Below are 19,395 nucleotides of genomic sequence, written 5' to 3'. Positions count from 1 at the left end.
CCAAAAAATAAATAAATAAAAAGCTCTCTGTGCCGTGCCTGCGCTCAGAACCTCCCAGAGACGCCTTCCAAGGCAGCTGGTGAGGAGCAGGCGGTGTCTGATTTTGCGGGTTCGCTGGGGCTCCCGGGGGCCCAACCGGGGTCAGACCTCCGCGAGCCTTCACCTGCGGGCCGCTGCGGGTCCCGGGGCCATGGTCAGCTCGTACCGCGTCCCCGGCCCAGTGCTGAGCGCGGCCCACCGGCCTGTCTTCCTTCCCGCCGCTGGGAGCCGCCTGAGCTGCCCTCCCGCCCGCCGCTAAGGGGGCACAGGTGCGGTCGCGATCAGGCGCGGCCACGGGCCACCTGGGCGGGGCGTCCTCCGCCCCCTCCCGCCCAGACTAGCTCCCGCACCGCACACACCGGCGGGGACAGGCTAGTCCGCGTGCCCCGGACACCCTGCTCATGGAACGTGAGCTGTTACGGGGTGCCAGGGTTCCCCTCGTGGTTGGCACACAGGTGAGCATTCGAGGTGGGCCTGCGGGATCCTGCCGGCACCTGCCTCGTTCAGCCCAAAGCCCGTGGGCACTGGGGGCGTGGTCGACCTCCAGCCTCCCTTCCCCCTTTGAGGCCGCTGGAAACCACCTTGGCCAGAAGCTGGCTTCCCACAAGAGGGGTGAGCCTTCCAGGGGTTGCATACAGGTGGCACTTCATAGATACTATCGCATGAGGAAGCTGTCCGTCACCACCCCGGACCACGCATGCGCGGGGACATGGCTGACCTCTGCCCCGCTGGAAGAAGGGGAGAGTGTTGCATTGAGAAGGTCTGTAGTTGTGACTGAGCTGTCGCCTCCTACCCCTCCCCCCTCCCCAGGCCCTCGGGGTCTTAGCGTTCTCATTGTGCTCAGGTGGATGTAAACCAGGCCTCAGAGCTTTCCAATTTGGGGAGTTTTGCTTTTGCTTTTGTCTTCCTGACTGAACTGGACTCACCCCCAAAACTCTCAGGACCCCAGTGGGAACTCAAGCAAAACTAGCCCCCCAGGGGGCAGTCCTAAGGACCTGTTCCATGTCTTCCCGGTGCTCCTGCCCTCACATCCCCGTCCCCCTGCCCCCCAGATGGAAAGAGAGAGGGGCCATCAGGAGGGAGAGCAGGCGGGGGCCCTCGGAGCCCTAGCCACGGGGTGTGTGCAGGGGCCCCTGCCTGCCAGCGTTCTCCGGAGCTGAGCTCGGCTCCGGGGTGCGGGGTGAGGGCATCTCACGTGTGCGTGGGGCCTGGTACTTTACATGCATCATCTGCTTGGAGGCTCATTTGGGGCAAGGACTCGAGGCCGACTGGAAACAACTCACTTACTGAGTCCTGAATGGAGAGGAAGCGGAATACAGTGTGTGTTTTTGCTCAATTTCAAACCAAAACAACCTTTTGTTAAAGAACAAACAAATAAATAAAAATGCTGAACATCAATTCACCAGGGAGCACAGTCTGAACAAGGCTTCTGGGCAGAGGATCACGTGGCAAATTCTAACTCAACAAACACGAACCGGGGTAGGGGCTGCTGGGGCCTCAGATGTGCCCCTCAGGGGCTCCCCGAGAGTTTTAGGGGCATGCCAGCGGGCCCCAGGGGACAAGATTGACTCTTCCAGGCAGACTGCAAACAGGGGGCCTGCAGGAGGTGCTGCAGGGGGGTCTGGGGAGGGAGCTCCCTGCCCCGGTGAGAAGGCGGGGCGCGTTGGGGTGACTGCACTGCCTGCAGGGGGGGCACTGGGTGTTTCCTGGGGGCACTGCCAGCCTGGCCGGAGGTGGGGTAGTTGATGTGGGGCCAGTGAGGTGGAGTGGGATTTTCTGAAAGGACTCAATGGTCAGCATTCCCTGAATGGAAAGGATTTCATTTGGTTTCAACTGCTCTTTCTGAATTAGGTCCGCTCCCTCCATTTTTGGTGGCACGGAAATGGGAAGTGACGGCTGCAAACGTGCGTGGGTGTCTGGGGGTCAGGCAGGTTCTCGAGACCCAGGCCGGGGCAGTCGCTCGACCCGCCGCCTCCAGCCTGTGCCGGAGGTGGGGGACCCTCCCAGCCCTCCCATCCCTGGGCCCGCGAGCCGTGCGTGCACAAGGCTGTGAGCCTGGGGTTCCCCGAGCTGGGGACCTGCTTCAGGGAGCCCAGTGCACATGCCGCAGGGTGTGAACCGACCCTGGGAAATCCTCTCTCTCGCCACGGCTTCCTGGCGGGGCCCCACCAGCCTCTCCCAGGCCCCAGCCCTGGGGTTTTCAGAACTCTCAGGCCCCTGCTCGCCCTGCTCTCCAGAACCGGCCAGGAAGGTGGGGGGCAAGAGCCCCGTGTGCCCGAGGCCCTGTGGTTTATTGTCATACAGGCACTCATGACCAAATCTGGGGCCAGGTCCTCCGACACAGAGCAGAATGGGGTCTTGCTGTCGGCCAAGGCCTGGGGAGGCTGGCTGGTTCCCGGCAGGAAGCTGGGAAATCTCCCCGCCAAAAACATTTCCTGCCTCTCGTCTTCCATTCCTGCCTGCAAGGTGACATGCGCTGTGCTCCAGGCCAGGGGCGAGTCACCATACCCGGCACTCGAGTCTGCCCCACCCCTCGGAGTAGGGCTGCGGCCCCCTCTCTTGGGACAGGGGTGCTAACACCTGCAGGCCTCCCCGCTCCGGCAAGTCTCCCCATGGGCAGTGACGGAGCGCCTCTCGGGCAGGCACGCGCTATGAGCCGCCCTGAGTGGCTGGGGTGCCCAGACTCTGCACCCACGTCATCCGGGCCGTGCGCTGGGTCAGCTGGACGCCAAGACAGCAGAGCGTTGCCTGGCTCTGTCTTCTTGTTCGCCGGAGACCACGACGCAGGGGCTCTGCCAGTGGCCGCCCACCGCCCCCTGACCTGTGGCCGGGGCTCCGTGTGGCCGGGGGGAGCAGCCGTCATGTCCTGAAGCCCTTTGGCTCTTGGGAAAGTGGAGCTGTTGGCACGCCCCCATGGTCCCCCTGACGCCGGGCATGCAGCTGGTCCCCAGCTGGGTCCCTGGCCCTGAGGCTGTCTTTGTGCCCGCACAAGGGAGACTCAGTTCGTCCCCTGCTCCTTGACCCTGCATCCTGCAGCCCCCTGGTGGGGGGAGCGGACAGTGCCAGCTGCCGAGAGAAGGAGCCCGGCCACCTCGATGACCCCTGGCCGCCCCAGGGCAGCTCGGGGAGGCTGGAGAGAGCTGCCCTATTAAGCAGACTAATGAGCCGTGGCTCCTGGCCCCTCCGCCACCCACCGTGCCTCCCCTCTCCTCCCTCCCGGAGCCCACCTACCACCTTGTGACTGCTATTTGTTAGTTAATGTGTCGGGTGGGGGCTTTCCCAGAAGGGGCTTGGGCCTCAGAGCTGCTCCGGGCCTTTTCCGGACCCGGCTGGGACTGCACACAGCAGGCAGTTAATAAATATTAGCTTGGGGTTAAGCCCAGAAGGAGTCACCTTGATAGCCAGAGCTGGGAAGGGACTTGGGAGTCTGGGGACCCTGGGGCAGGGGTGGGGTGGCCACATTCTCCCCCTGGGAGGAGGTGTGGGATGCTTCCTCTAGGCCAGGTGGTGCAGGAGTCTATGCAGCCCACCGGGATAGAGCAGTAAAGGGGACAAAGGTCCTGCCTCACCTGTCACACGTGGTCTCCTGACACCCTGTCCTCGTGATGTGCTCAGCGTGAGGCCAGCCCTCCCCTCCCCCAAGACCACAGGACCCTGGGTGAGCCCCAGAGAGTCCCAGGGACCTCCCACTGGGAGTCCGCACTGTGAAACCTCAGATAACCAAGCCAGCCTGGGCTGTGCAGGCACTGACCCAGGGCTCTAGCCCAAAGCGAGGCTGCCGAGGCTGCGAGGCTGAGGAGCTGCATCTCCATGCCAATGCCCGATGCCCGAGGCCAGATTTTCAGAAGGTGGGAGGGCGGGGCCTCAGGGCGAGGTCTCCCAGCTCGGAGACAGAGAGAGACAGAGGAGGCACAGGCAAAGGTGTAATGTGATTCGGCCAGATTTACTTCAACCTCCAAGAAATCCTAGAGACGCAGAGACTCCTTGCTCCATAAAATTGGGTCCTGAAAACAAGTCACTTCCGTCTTTTCCAAGGGGTGGGCTGCTCGGAGGTGGAGTGGCTGCCTGGGCTGGAGCACGGCCTGGCCTCTCCATGATGCGGATACCACGTGTGGGGCCTGGGGCCAACAATGAGGCCACCAGCACGCACTGCGTGCACAGAGCAGGGGCAGGAGGCCTGAAGGCCTCGTGGAACCTCAAGGTTGTGGGGAGGCCCCCGCAGGGAGCAGCGTGTGCGGAAGCTGGCTGGGAGCCCAGTGCTCCCCTGACCCGGGGCCATCCTCCAGACCCTGAGCTGTCTTAGAAGGAGCTGCTTCTATCACCATGACAACTAAAAATAAAACAAACCAAAGCCTGTAGTAAGGTATAATCTTCCAATTGCTTACAATTAATCAGTGCAAAGTGAGGTAAAAAGCCTTGTGTCGTGAGGGGCCCGGGGAGTGGCCGGCCTCACACGAGCCTGCGCCTCTTGGAGTCCCTCTCTGCATCCACCTCCGGGGCATCCGTGTCACAACCAAGTGGGGACACCAGGTTCAGCAGAGGGTCCTCAGAGGCCCGGCCGAAGAGAGCCAGCAGGAGGGCCACGCCGAAGCCTGTGGCACGCTCACCCTGTGGGCAAAGGGTGGGCTGAGCCCCTCTGCCAGGCTGGGCCAGACCTCCTCGGCAAGCCCACCTGTGTGGGAAGGGGCTCTGGTCTGGGGCGAGGGCGTCCGGCCCCCACTTGCCCTGGGGCCCCCCTCCTGCTATCCTGTGGCTCAGAGCTGAGTGAGGCTGTGGGAAGGCTCTTTGCCCTCTGGCCCCGACCCCCCGGGTCTTCTTGGGCGGGAAAGGGTGAGCCAAGGGCCCGGGGTCTCCGGCTGAGGACAGTAGCCACTCTTTCCAGGGATGCAGAGGCCAGAAATTGGGGGCTCTGCTGGCCGAGGTACGGCCACAGGCAGTGTGGCCCTCAGCACAGAAATGTGTCTGATGAGCTCAGCCTAGAGCCAGAGAGGGGCTCTGGGTGCCCGAGGAGGGGGTGCGGCCAGGCCGGCACGCGGTATGTGCAGGAGGTCGGGGGGCAGGCGGGGAGGGACACCCCAGGAGAGCCCGGACTCACAGCGTGCACAGGTGCGGCGATGTCCAGGTGGACCCACACCCCAGGCCAGTCAAAGCCAATGTGCGAGGCGATGAAGAGGCCAGCACAGGAGCTGGGGCTGTTGTCCCGGTCCTGGGGCGACAGGAGTGTACCTGGTGACCTTTCTGCTGTCTGCGCTGGGGCGTGGGGGAGGGGTTCTGCCCAAGCCAGCTCAGGGTCCACACTGGACCCGCTGAGGACGCCCCCGCATGTCCTCTGCACCACCTCATCCCCAGCTGCTGCCTCGCCCGGTGTCTACAAGAGGAGCTTGGGGGGCGGGGGTGCCCGGCGTGGGGAAACCACAGAGAGGGACCCCAGGGGCTCTGCACGTGGGTTAAGTGTTCTGCCTTCACCCCAGGGAGGCTGTGGAGTCAGCGAACAGAGGCAGAGCCCACCATGGGGAGGAAACCCTGTCCACGTTCTGGATGCTTCCATCCTGAGCACGGATCTGGGGCCCAGCTGGGGAGCCCTGTGTCCACACTGCTCCTAGCTATTGGGGTCACTTGGGACTCTGTCTGCCCCGCCCCACCCGGCACGCGGGGGTTGTGGGGGGGGCCTGCAAACCCACCGCCACCGAATTCTTCATGTCAGCCACGGCCGAGGTGAACTCGCTGAAGTGCAGCTCCGGGCAGTAGACCAGCGGGTGCACCAGGTCCCCGCACCGCGCCCCAGCCTTCACGCAGGCCGCCTCCCACTCCGCGTTGTTGGTGAGCACTGCAGCATGGTACTTGCCGGTGGCGATGCCCTGGGAGGGGGGCCGGGGTGGAGGGAGGGGCCGGGCGCAGAGAGAAGCCACGGGAAGCAGCGGGAAGCAAAGAGGAAAGAAATGGGAGCTCACATGAGCCCCCAGGGAGGTCGGTTCCTAAGCCGTCCTGACGCTGAGACCCAGCCCATGGGCTCCGCCACCTGCAGCCGCCGGGCTGAAGGACTGGGCGACACGGCCCCGGGACTCGAGGTGGCCCACCTGTGCTCCAGTCAGCGTGGCTATGTCCAGGATGATGTCCGCACCCAGGTCCTTACAGGCATAGGACACCCCGTCGGCCAGCACCAGCCTGCCCTCGGCGTCGGTGTTGTTGATTTCCACAGTCCTGGGACGCAGCAGGACCCCTGCTCAGGGATGGTGCTCCCTGGGGCACTGGGACTGAGTCCCTTGGGAACTGGGGACACCCCATTGGAGCCCTCTTCCCTTTCCGGAAGTCAGGGCCACTCCCACCCCTGCGGCGATGGAGTGCCAGGGTCGGAAGCAGGGGGCAGAGGTCAGTCCCACGGCCCTGCTCTCCAGCCGTGAGCCAAAGAACCTCGCCAGGCCTCCTTTGTCTGTAGGATGGGAGACCAGGGTGGTGTGGGCGGCCTACCGTGCACCGGGCCAGCCCCAGACCCATGCTGCCTGGCACTTGCCCCTCTGGGGGTCACCCCACACACACACACGCCCATGCGCCAGTGAGTGGACTCTCCTGTTGCGAATCTGGACCCCTGCTCCTCTAGCTGCCGCCTACTGACTGTTCAGTGTGTCCCTTCGCAGCGGGGAAGGAGCAGTTCGGGGGGGAAATGCAGGGAAGGCCCCCCCAAAATAGGGAGTCTGGGTGGGGAACAGGGCTTCAGACACACAAAGAACTTTAAGCCTGAAGGTTGGGCAGGGGTCATCCCGCTAAGGCAGGGGGGACCCTGGGCCAGGCACCCTGAGGGAGCCCAACACCTCATCCAAGGAGGTGACCCACCGCCTGCCCCTGGGCCCCTGGGAGCAAGCCGCTTGCTGCCCAGGGGCGTCCTGCCCACGGGATATGTCTCTGGCTGGAGTGCACAGGGTGAAATCCGCCCCCGGGCCGGCCAGAGTTCAGGGCCGACCAGCCTGGCCCTGGGAAGGAGAGTGTCCCCCACTCCCACCCCCACTACGAGGTCCAGCAGGGCCCACAGGCCCAGCGGGCGGCCCGGGGGCGAGGGGAGCCGGCCTTACTTTCCTGAGTACAGCAGGTGGATGTCGTCCGGCCTCGTGGCGTTGGGACCCACCGAGTTCTCGGCCAAGCAGAACACAGCGTGCAGATTGTCTTTGAAGCCCTGCGGGGAACATGGGCAGCGGCTCCAGCCACCGGCTAGCAGCGCGAGGAGCAGACGAGCTGCCCAGAGTCTTCTGTCCCGTGTGGACGGCACAGACAGAGCCCCAGGGGGCGGAGAGCACTGCTTCTCGTCACTCCCCAGCCTGCCCCTGCGGGGGTGTCTCGCGTCCTGCGTCTGAGCCCACGCACTGTGGGAACGAACCCGGGAGTGGGGCGCTGGCTTTCCTCCTGGCTCTCCCACTTTCCAGGCGCACGAGCGGGGCAGGTGGCTCAGGCCCCGCCTCCCGTCCACAAAACGTGGGCAGCAATCAACCCCCCACTGCACAAACCGTCTGAGTTCTGCAGCGGCCGACAGAAGCCAGCCACTCACGTACACGCGCGTGGGGGCTGGGGACCCCCTGCCTCACACACGTTTAGGTGTGAAGTTAGTTTTCTGATGCCGAGACGGGACTTGTGGACAGGGAGACACGTGCGCAGAACAGAATGGGGCAGTTTCCACCCTACATGGGCCCGGAACCTGCCCCAGAAAACCCCCAAGCAGGCGCTGTCCTGGGGGGCAGGGGAATCGAGGGGTGCCGAGGTCCCACACCCCATGTCTGCCCCTCCTCCGCTCCGGGATTCAAGCCCTTAACCGAGACGTGTCTCCTCCAGACACAGGGTGCGCCAGACCCCCCGCCCCCCACCCCCTCCAGCTGTCTCCTTCCCCGTGGGAGTGAGTGGCTGGGATCAAGTGTGACAACGTGTGGCCTCGAGACAGGGGGCTGAGCCCTGGGGCGCCGAAGCCAGCGAGGCGGATCCCACCACGGGAGGAGGGGAGCCCGGAGGCCTTCCCGGAGGGAGCAGGTTGGGCCTGGGCCCAGAGAGGAGTCTGCAGAGCCGGAGAGCAGGGCGGTGCGGAGAGAGCACGGTCCCCAACCTGACGTCAGACGTCCTTCCACACCCTAATTTTGGATTCAGAAGGTCTGGGGTGCTGCTGCTTCTGGTGTGAGGTCCCCATGGGGAAGGCCAGCTTAGAGGGTGCTGTGGGCCCTTGGGTTGCAGGGCGCTGGGGAACGGGGGTGAGACACGGGTCTTGGGGGACCCCAGGGGGGCTGAAAACCCACAAGCAGCTGAGGGTTGAGGTAAGTAAGGCCTGGAAGGTCACCACCGCCGCAGGATTTGATGCCACCTGCCCCCGGCAAGCCCTAACGTCGGGAGGCACGTCCTCCCCTTTTTCAAATGGTAGAACATCTCATTTTGAAATAATTTCCAACTTGCAGAAAAGTTTGCAAAGATGGTACCAGCAATTCCCAGACACCCTCGCCTGCCCCCCACCCCTCCTGGTGCAAACGCCTGGCGTGACCAGTGTGCTCCATGCTGGGGGGGGGGGTCGCTGATGTGGCTGTCACCTCAGTCCCCTCACTCTGGGGCTGCTGAGGCCCGGCCTCTGTGTCCCCAGGCCTCACACATCTCCTCCCTGTGCCCGGGGCCCACGCTTGGCAGGACGCCCAGAGACGTGCCATGTTCTTCCCAGGGCTGACTCAGGTGCGTCACGGGCTGTGCTCTGCCCCAGTGACACCGCCGGGACACGGCGTTCCGTCTCGCTCGCTCTCGGACCCGCCAGCAGTCCTGTGCCCCCGCATTTCCACACACTAGCTTTAGCGGCCGTGGCCCGCTCGCTCTGACCCGAGGCCACAGTTTGGGTGCCGCCTGCCCAACGCTGACCCGCTATCTCCCTCAGCTCTTGGCTGTGGGGGGGGGTTGGGGGGTCCTCTGGGGAACCAGTGCTCCCTCCCCAGGTCGCTCATTCATCCAACATCCTGCTCCTGCTTATGGGCGTGCAGATTCTGAGTCTACGTGGTGGGTCACAAGCCAGCATCACTGTGATTTATTTTGTGGCTCACGCCAAGGCCCACAGCAACTGGGACTCAGGGTGGGGCCTCGAGGCCGTGGCCCCTGGGGGAGCAAGGGGCCCTCAGCACCCACTCTAGCACCCTTGGACGTGGACGGTCGGACGGTTCTGAGACCATTCGTGGCCGCCCGGCGAGGAATCAGTGCCAACTGCCAAGTGGCACCCTGTGAGCAGGAAGCTGGAGGCCTGAGCAGTCTACCTGCCAGGGCGCTTCCCAGCCAGCCTGTCCGGGGGCCGCCCAGACCCTCGGAATAGCCACCGGCATGAGGGGCAGTGAGGCCAGAGCACGGCTGCGTGAGCCCTCCAGGTGCCTCCTGCGGGCTGTCTGCAGCTGGGGCCTGCCCCCTGGCGTCCCCACAAACTCGTCTACCAAGCCAGTGAGGGGGCCCGGGCTCCTTCCGGCACGTCCCTGCTCAGGGCTCTGGCCTGGCTACTGCTCACGGAGAGCCTGCGGAGGCCAGTGCTGGGCAGAAGTGAGAGCCGGGCTGGCTCGTGCCCTGTTAGATGCCCCGCGCAGTCGGGGCGCCCTCCCTCACGCCCACCCACAGAGCCCATCCTTCCTTGTGGGGTGTCTGCTCGCCTCGGGCAACAGGCAGGACTCCCAACCAGTCGGCATCGGACACTGTCTGCCAAACCCTTCTTGGTTGTGTTTCCATTTGGAGGAGAAAGAAGGTCAGGTGTGCCGGGAGGTGAAGGCCGGGCCCCTGGGAGGCGGCCTGAGGGAGGTGAGCCATCATGGCGCTCAGGCCGGGCTACGTCTTTGTTGGATAAACAGTTTTTATGGCTCCGAAGGACATCACCTAAAACCTCCCTGGAGTCCTTCCTTCCTCCCATGTGAGCGCCCTTGGCCTCCGATGGGTGCAGAGCACCCAGGATGGGGTGATGCACCGGAAGAGCAGCTGCCCGCGTTCCCGGGGCCGCAACGCCATGTGCTTCTTCACTGCACACACACTCACTGGGGGCCTGATATGAGCCAGAGCCTGGACGGTGGACACGGTGGACACACTCAGGAAAAGGCAATGTGTCCAGGCAGACGTGCCCACAGGCAGAGGTGACACTCAGGACAAGTGACACTCCCAGGACAGGTGGCACCCAGGACAGGTGACACTCAGGGCAGGTAACACTCTCAGGAGAGGTAACACTCTCAGGAAAGGTGACTCTCAGGGCAGGTGACACTCAGAGGGGCCCCAGCAGCAGGCAGGAGCCCTGAAGTCCATGCAGAGCAGGGAGAGAGGTGCCGAGCTGTGGGGACGCAGGGTGGGGGTGGGGGAGGAGAGAGCCCACGCCAGGGACCCCTCCCCCAGGACCACAGACGGCGGGGCCGCACTCACCTGCTTGACGGCGGCTCCGAAGGCCCCCAGCACGGCCGCGGCGCCCCCGCAGTCTCTCTTCATCCCCGGCATGGTGGTCTGGGGGGGCACAAAGGGGCCAGGATGGCAGTGAGCCCGCGTAGACACCGGCCCTGCCGTCAGCAGTGCCCCACCCTTGCCTGGCACACTGGGGCCCCAGAGTGGCCCCCCCCAGACTGGCAGGACCTGGTGCCAGGTCCCCTGAGCTCATGCAGAACCCAAGAAGCACCCAGGGGTCACGTGACTGTTCCCCACAAGCAAGGGGACATAATGGCCGAAGGTGACAGGGTCCTCTTGCCAGAGCTGAGCTTTGGGGGTTGCCTGATGAACCAGAGGCAAAGGGAGGGGAGCTGGGGAGCTACCCAGCCTGGCTGCTACAACTCGTGCCCCGGCCCCGGGCTGCCGGGCTCCCCTGGGGTCTGTCTGCCACAGCTTCTCTCCGTTCACGTCTCTGCCCAAGTTTTGAGGAGGAAACTGAGGTCCAGGACGTCTGAGCCTTGCTCGAGGTGTCCAGCCTGGGCTGCTCTCTCTGCTCCTCTCTCTCTCTCTCTGCACAGCTCTCTCTGCTTCTCGACGTCAGTCTCCCAAACAATCGCTCGTGTGAACCCTCCTTCCCCAGGGTCACTGTCCCCAGTCCCCAACCCCACCGCCCACCCCGTCAGTGTCTAACAGGAGGCGCCGGCCCCCCGTGCGGCAGAAGTGACTGTACATAATTGTGATTTTTCTGCAAGCCGGGTGAGAGCGGTCACATGTCTTTGCATTCGATAGACTCCCAGCTCTAATTGACAGGTTCATGCTTTAAATTAACAACAGGTCATCAGATGTAGGATTTGGGTCTGAAATGCACAGAGTGATTTTTCTGAACCCTTATCGGATTACACAAGCCTCAGGTTTTAATGGGAAGTATTTTTAGACATAAACTGAGCTGCTCTTACAATTAAGCCGAGTGAGGATGACCCGGCTAGCACTATTGACAGTGAGCTGCCTCTTTGACCTAATCGGCGAGAAAGCACAGGATTGTTTAAATGGAAAAACGGGGGCCTCAGATCTCCAACCAAACTGCTCGCAAAAGAGCCTGCACAGAAGAGCTTGAGGTGGTCGCTGAAATCGTGTCTCCCTGTCACTGGGGCGGCCTCTCGGCCACAGACAAGGAGCGCCACACGGCAAACGTAACTCAACTGAGCTTTGTTGACCACCCCCCACCGCCCTGTCGTTCCTGGTTTTACAAAAGGGACGCTTTCCAAAGCTGCAGGAATGTCATCTGCCTGGGACATTCACGGGTGTCACACGAAGCGGCAAAGCAGCGTTGGGCCGCAGGGCTCACCCCGCCCTCCAGGGAGACGCGGCGGGGCCGCTGCCTGGTTCCCTCGCTGACGCACATGCGTGATGAACCTTTCAGTTTCCACCCCCGAGGGCGGCTGCTTCCGATGTTCCACGTGGTGGAATGGAAGGTGCGTGCGGAGCGGTCCTGCCCTCATGGGACACGGCGGGCAGTCAGGGCGGGGCCGGGGCCGCTGCTCAGCTGCAGAACTGCGCTCCTGGGCCCCGTCCCCGCCTCGAGGAGCGGCTGACACGCGAGGGCTATCGCACTTGGGCGTCTGGCGGACGTTTTCTTAAAAACGCACAAAGCGAAGCTCGCACTTCCGGGAGAAGAGCCGACCGTAGTCGGCGCCAGTAGTAAAATCCGAGCTTTCTGGCAAAAGTCGTGATTTTGAAAACCTTATATCTGCCTCGGTGACGGCTTCTTAATAGAGATTTTTAAAATGAGATGGATGGTGGGACGGAGCGTGACTTTTAAAAATATTATAGGGGCATCCGACTTCAGCTCAGGTCATGATCTCATATTTCATGGGGGCAAGTCCCATTTCCGGCTCTGTGCTGACAGCTCGGAGCTTGGAGCTGCTTTGGATTCCGTGTCTCCTTCTCTCTCTACCCTTCCCCTGCTCACACTCTGTCTCTTTCTCTCAAAAATAAAAACAATTAAAATAAATAAATAAAATAAAAATGTTATAAGTTGGGGCGCCTGGGAGGTTCAGTCGATAAGTGTGCGACTCTTGATTTTGGCTCAGGTCATGCTCTCAGTTTGTGGGTTTGAGCCTCACACTGGGTTCTGTGCTGACAGTGTGGAACCTGCTTGGGATCCTCTCACACCACCTCTCTGTACTCCTTCCCTGCTCGCTCGCTCTCTCTCTCTCTCAAAATAAATAAACATTTCTTTTAAATTTTTTAGAAAGACAATGACATGGATGGTAGAACCAAGTGTGACTTCTAAAACTGTTATATGTTGTGTCGAGATTTGGAGGTTCTGCATAACTCAGTGGACGCAGGATACAAGACCATGCAGAGCCCAAGGCAGACCGTAGGTGTTAACATAACAGACAGCAAAGAGACACTGTGTGGTTTCTGATCCCACACGATTCTACACTTGCTGACACTCCCACTTGACGAGTTTTGGTGTAATAATAGCAAAGAAGAATGTCCTTGGTTGCCCATAAAGGACACTAAAATAGTTCTCCCTTTTCCAACTACAAAACGAGTGAGGCCAGATTTTCAACTTTTTATATTTCAACTAAAACAACAGATCACCACAGACTAAAGGCAGAGACAGCGACAATTTCACGGCTGTCTTCTACTAAGGCAGACAAGACGGAGACTGGCAAAATGTAAAACAATGCCACTCTTCTCAACGATTTCTCTTTGTTTGGGGAAATAGTTATTTTCATAAAATATTCACATTAACACGCAATGGATTTACATTGTGATTTTAAAATAAATTACTATCTCCCCCCGTTTTAATTTCTAGTAGCATAAATATCAATAGACATCAGTCTTATAAAAAAAGAATCTCCCTGGGATCGATCCTTTTTGAGAGAAGAAGGGGTTCTGAGACTAACATGTCTGAGACATAATTCACACTGAGCCTGATTCACCCTTGAAGTCTTGGCAGACAGAGGGCTGACCCGCCCCGCAGGACTGGACCAGTGCCCCCGCAGTCTGCCTCACCCTGCGGCAGCCCCTGCTTCTGACTCTGGCCCTCCAACAAACCGGCACCCCGAACAAGCATCTGATCCCAGCAGAAATGAGCTTGCAACTCTCCCCGTTGGCACTGCGGCCTCCAGGGCGAGAGCCAGCGTCCCGGGGGGAGAGAGAGCGGCGGCAGCACCAGGTGCGGCCCAGGGCTCCACCGTCTTTGGAGTCTGAAAATAATAATTAACAGGCTAAACGTCGGTTTGCCTGCTGCCATTAGTGGTAAAATATTTCTCCCGAAAAATCCGTGGCTTGAAGTGAGTTCTAATCATACAAATAAAAGGTTTGAACCCACCCGTTGTAATTACCTATCTGTTTAGAAAACTCATTCTACATGGCTGCTGATAACTGCCAGGTGCACGGCTGGCCTGCCCGGCACGGGCTCCGCCACGTGCCTTCCATCAGAGAACGGAGGCGGAGCCGGCACCCACAACGCCCCACTGCGCCTGCCTCCAGCCGAGGGCTCCAAGCAAACCCCAAGGTGCAGGGAGCCTGGGACTCTCGGATTCCCTCCGTCTATGGGAACCACTGAACTTGCTTAAAACGTTTTTACTCTGCAGATCTCTGAAGGCCCCTAAAATCAATCTCGAACGACTGAAGACATGGACAATATCTCAACTTCTGGAGTTTCTTGGGAAATGAGGTTCTCTGCCAAGTCTCTGCCAAGTTACCCTTCCAAGAAAGACTTTTCCTGGGTATCTGTGTATTGGCCCCTTCATGCAATAGAAACTCTTCAAAATTAAAATTAATCGTGTGTTAGCAACAGTTTGGACCGACCATGAGTGAAGACGGACTCACAAATCTGGCACCTCTGTCCATGCAGTGGACATAAAGACGTGGAAAAGATCAATTTGGATAAAATTACAGACAAATCTGCAGAAGCAAAGGCCTGAAAACAGACACTGTGCAGCCAACATCTGTGGCCGGGACAGACCACAAGGGATGCATGCTTTTTTCTATCCAAAACATCACACTAATATTATTTAAAAGAGTGGATCTGTTACAGTCTTCTTTATGTGTACTGTAATCTTTGTCAATTTATTCATTTTAAAGGTTTATTTTTAAGTAATCTCCACACCCTACGTGGGGCTCAAACTCACAACTCTGAGATCAACAGTCACATGCTCCACCCACTGAGCCAGCCGGGAGCCCCTGTAACATTTCCTTCCATTTTTTACTGGCGTGATAATATGCATGGAAGGTGTTTGTGTGTGTGTGGTTTTCTTTTAATGTTTTTATTTATTTTTGATACAGAGAGAGACAGAGCATGAGAGGGGGAGGGGCAGAGAGAGAGAAAGAGACACAGAACCGGAAGCAGGCTCCAGGCTCTGAGCTAGCTGTTGGCACAGAGCCTGATGCGGGGCTCGAACCCACGAACCTCACGTTCTGACCTGAGCCGAAGTCGGAGGCTTAACCAACTGAGCCACCCAGGCGCCCCTGGTGTTTGTGTTTTCCAAACCTTTATTACTGGATCATTTCCCAATTAGTCCTGAAAATAATGTTTACAGGAAGAGAGATATTACAAAAAAACAAAAAACAAAAAACAGGGGTGCCCGGGCGGCTCGGTCGGTTAAGGATCTGACTTTGGCTCGGGTCATGATCTCACGACTCGTGGGTTCGAGCCCCGAGTCGGGCAGAGCCGGGAGCCGGCTTCGGATTCTGTGTCCCCCACCTCCACCTCTGCCCCTCCCCCGCTCATGCTCTGTCTCCCTCTGTCTCTCAAAATAAATGTTAAAGAAAAAAAGGCCATGGACTCTGGCTACCAAATGCACTAGCCAGACCAGCAGTCAGTGCAGAGGGCAGCTCACAGCCTCTACCCGAAATAGCGACCAGCACTAGGGTGCAGGTCCGAGCGCCAGAGCTGCGGCGTGCCACATCTCCGGGGCGGTGCCTCCTGGCTCTGGTGGGCACTGCCAGGGTGAGATGGAGGGCCCATCCTGCCAGGTCTGCTGAGTTTACCGAGGGTCAGCCAGCCAGCCTTCTGTGAGAACCTTCCTTTTTTGTAAACGCTGGTAACTGACTCGGATTAGAGAGCAGCACAGGGGCCAACAGGACACATCTGCGAGCCCCGCCCGCTGCCAGCACTCCGTGTCCGCTCTGCGTGAGCTTGGCCGGGCCTGTCTCTTCTACGGCCTCGTCTCTGGGAAGGCCGGCTCTCTTTCCCCAGGTCTCCTGAGGCACCGATTTCACATGCCTGCTCCTTCCCAGGCCTTCTGGGTCTTGGCGCTAGAGAGCCCGGCCCAGGCCGGGCGCCCACTAGTTGCTCAATGCGAGTGTGTGACAGGAGCAGATGAAGACACGTCCCTCCTCCTCTTCCTGGTGCCACCTCAGCGCTGGGTGCACAGCAGGCCCGGAAGCGCTGGGTGTGGAGGAGGGAGGTGCGGCCCCCTGGATATGGCCACGCCTGAAGGCCGCTCACAGGACAGACTTCTGAGACCCGGCCTCGCGGGTCACCTGCTGGCAGCTTGCCTGTGGATCCAAACTCCCCCGGCCTTCTCCAGGGGGCCTGTTCTCCGGTGGGCTGGCGCGGACCCCCACGAGGGGTTCTGTCCGCAGAAGCCCCGGGTGGTCGCGGGGCCTGTGGGCGCCACCCCACACCCTTCTCTTCAGAACCACTGGTTCCGTGAACTTTGCCTCCTTGGGTTAGTTTTCCAGCCTTCTGACCGTTTCTGGGGCTCCTCTCTGGATCCCGTCCAGATTTTTTCGTTTGAAGTGTGGACATGAAACCGTCTCCCCCTCAGAAGAGGAATCGGCCCCCGCGGACTCTTCCCGAGCCCCGGTCCCCAGAGGCACTCCCCAATGCCGAGGTTCCAGAAACCTCGCTTGCTGCCTTCCTCCAGCGCCCCTGAGAGCTGAGGAGCCCGCCTCCCACCCTCCTCACCCCGGGCCCTGCCCGAGCGCTGCCCCCAGCACCTCACCTTCCCTTTGATGCTCAGACCCCCGGTGTCGTAGACAATCCCTTTGCCCACCCATGCGATGGTCTGGGTGGCTCCTTCTGGGGTGTGGCTGAGGACGGCCAGTGCAGGGGGGTGCAAGGCGGCTTTGCCAACACCGTAGATTCCTACACAAAGCAGGGGGGTGGGGTCAGGGGGGCTCAGGCTGAGCCGAGCAGAGACCTCCCAGCAGCCCCCCCAGAAGCACTAGCGCTCCCCCCGGAACTATCCGTGGGTGTGTGGGTATTTCTCCTGGAGCGCTTGCAGTCCTAGCCCGAGCTGCCTGCTCCCTCTCCTGCCCCCTGGCCAGCGTGGGATTGGGGAATGCAAATTAGTTCCAAAGCACTGGGGCTGCAAACGAATTCTATGCGAAGTATCGTTACGAGAAAAAAATCCACTGAGGGGGAAAAAAAAAAAACCTGTATCATTCCCAGAAAGAAATGAACACGACTGCAGAATGAAATGATTTTTGGATAATGCTTCAAGGCCACTCCAGCCCACGCTCGTTTTCCCACCCCGAGCCTTCCACCCTTTCCAAGCCCTCTCCCACCACTGCCTCGCTGCTGCTGCTCTGATGTTTCCCACCTTCTCAAGAAAGCCCGTTGCGGGCAGCAGCCATGCCCGAAAGTCCCCCAGTAACCGCACTGAACAATCATAAAAATCAGGACGAGCACCGATAATGGCTGCCTGACAAACTCCTACACAAGACCCGCTGCAAAAGCTCTCTGCTCTGTGAGGATGTCCCCGACAGGAGCAGCCTCTCCCTCCACTTGGGATGGGTTTGTGCGTCCTTCGGTAGGCACCCCCGTGACCCCCACCTCCGGGCACTCTTGAGCACGTGGAGCCCCTCTCCCTATGTGTGGACGGAACCTCAGGCCCCACTTCTGGATACAGCAGAAGTGGTCAGATCCCACCCAAGACTGGGTTATGAAAAAGGACCTTGGCTCTTCCTCGCCCTGAAACCACAGTTTGAGGGTAGCGGCTCTGCCTGTGAGCTCTGCTCAGGGAGGGGCCCTCATGACAGGGGACAGCCAGCAAGGACCCAAGGCTGGGCGACAGCACGGCCCCGGCCCCGGTCGAGCCTTCGGATGATGGCCAACCCGGTCAACATGTTGGGTCCCCGCCCGGGACAGGCCCTGCGCCCAGCACCCAGGTCAGCCGTGCCTGATTCCTGCCCACAGGGCGGTGTGCACTTCCTTCTGGAATCATTTGTTTCGCAGCCACAGGTCGAGAGCGCGGTGCCCCTCCCCCAGCCAGACTGAGAGCACCCTGTCCTAGTGCCTGGGGGGTGGGGAGGATGGGCCTGGTCACCAGGAAAGGCCTCTGAGAAGGTGGCTTCCACACAAGGCGTGTGGGGAGTGACGCCCTGCCTCGCCAGTGTCTCGGGGAATTATTCCAGAGAAAGAGGGCCGTGAAGATGAGGCCCTGATGCGAACGTGGGCGTGGGCACTCGAGGAGCCGAGAGGCCCTGCTGAGCTGGCCCAGGAGCCAGGACGGGGGCCCTTGTGGATGGGGGCGCGGGCTGTGGAAGGACCTGGACACCGTAGCTTCCAGAATCCAAACCGGAACTTGAATCAGTACCTCCCTCATTCTTCCCCCAGAGCCGGTCTGCTTCCCAGGGTCCAGCCTCGGGGTGGGATGCAGGCTGGCCTCTTTCAGGGGAAGCTCGAGGCAGCCCAGCACGTGACCCTCGCGCGCCAGCCACGGCCGGCGAGGCCCAGCCCTGCTCACCTCCAAACCCTCTGGTCTTCAGCTCCTCGTCCCGGATGACAGTGGGGGTGATCCCCAGGTCTTTTCCAACTTTCTTAATCTCCTGGACGCATTCGTGGAAAAAGCAACACAAAGACATGTGAAGGTGGCTTCAGTCAGGGTGAGGCCACGGCTCTGGGCCAGGGATGAGCGGACGCCGCGTGGCGGAGGGGGGCCGGCGCTCCCACTCTCTCCGCTCTGGGCGCGATTAAATCCAGGACACAAGGCTCGCCCTCCACACTGCAGTTTCCTGCAGTTCATGGCTGCAGGCCTGCAGAGAGGCCTTGAGGAGGAGGCTCTGTCCTCCCTCTGCCTTCGGCCCAGGCCTGCTGGCCCCTCGCAGCTGGGGGAACAGCGGGCCCCTGTCCACAGCAGCCCCTCGCTTCCCTGGGCAAGGTGCAGAGACCATGGACGCTGTCCCCTCCGGCCCCGGCTTGCCTCCGGCTTCCTCGGGGTCCACTAATGCCTTTCCTGCCCTGACCCCACCCCCGCCCGACGGACTCCCCAGGGCCACGAACCTCGAGGAACGTGTCTGTGTTCATCTCGTTGCACGGCGTGTCCACGATACGGGCAGCCAGCCGCACGCCGTCCGTGGCGTTTGTTAAGCACTGGGGAAGAAACCAGAGGCTGTCACCGGAGACCCACGACCAGGCCGGAAGGGCTGTCCCTCCCTCTCTGTTCCCCCTGGGACCAAAGGCACCAGCAGCCCCTTAGGGAAGGTTCGGGGCTGCTGCCGGGGAATCAAGGGGCCAGTCAGGAAGAAGAAAGAGCCACACTGCCCGCTCCTGCTCCCCAGTGTCTGTGACCCACGCAGCGCCCTGCAGAAAGTCCGCGAGGCTCTGCACCTCGCCTCAGTACAGATTACACGACAGCCCCCGGCCTGTGCTTCAATCCTTTGCTTCTGACTGAAAGTCTGCGTTGCCCCCCAAACTCCTGTGTTGAAGCCCTAACCCCCCAATGTGATGGGATCAGGAGGCTCGTGAGAAGGCATCAGGTTTACACGAGGTCAGGAGGGTGGGGCCCATGAGGGGGTTAGAGTCCTAGGTGGGAAGAGGGAGGGCACGGTGAGAAGGCCCCCCGGGCCCCACCCCCACCTTGGATGTCTGGCCCCCGCAACTGTGAGAACCCACGTCTGTCATGACCCTGTCGTGGCCCTCTGTTGTGGCCTGAGCTCACCAATACGCCCTCCCTTCTCCTCGGGTTAACCCCCCCCCCCCCCCCCCCCCCCCCCCCCCCCCCC

General features: G+C 60.9%; 1 protein-coding gene across 1 annotated transcript in view; it reads right to left on the bottom strand.

Moving 5' to 3' along the window:
- Positions 1-3,963: 3,963 nt before the first annotated feature.
- Positions 3,964-19,395, bottom strand: part of NPEPL1 (aminopeptidase like 1) — a 20,243-nt gene continuing 4,811 nt past the window's right edge. Inside the window, exons 4-12 of the mRNA XM_029917981.1 lie at positions 18,674-18,763; positions 18,138-18,219; positions 16,392-16,534; positions 10,429-10,506; positions 7,107-7,207; positions 6,117-6,240; positions 5,721-5,897; positions 5,135-5,245; positions 3,964-4,647 (exon numbers count right to left, since the gene is read on the bottom strand). Coding sequence (XP_029773841.1) covers positions 4,489-4,647; positions 5,135-5,245; positions 5,721-5,897; positions 6,117-6,240; positions 7,107-7,207; positions 10,429-10,506; positions 16,392-16,534; positions 18,138-18,219; positions 18,674-18,763 — 1,065 coding nt within the window. The 3' untranslated portion in view covers positions 3,964-4,488. The remainder of the gene's footprint in view (positions 4,648-5,134; positions 5,246-5,720; positions 5,898-6,116; positions 6,241-7,106; positions 7,208-10,428; positions 10,507-16,391; positions 16,535-18,137; positions 18,220-18,673; positions 18,764-19,395) is intronic.

The sequence above is a fragment of the Suricata suricatta genome, chromosome 12, assembly GCF_006229205.1.
Source record: "Suricata suricatta isolate VVHF042 chromosome 12, meerkat_22Aug2017_6uvM2_HiC, whole genome shotgun sequence".
Lineage (NCBI taxonomy): Eukaryota > Metazoa > Chordata > Mammalia > Carnivora > Herpestidae > Suricata > Suricata suricatta.
Note: the sequence above shows the minus strand (reverse complement) of the source record. Positions and strands in the feature narration are given on the sequence as shown.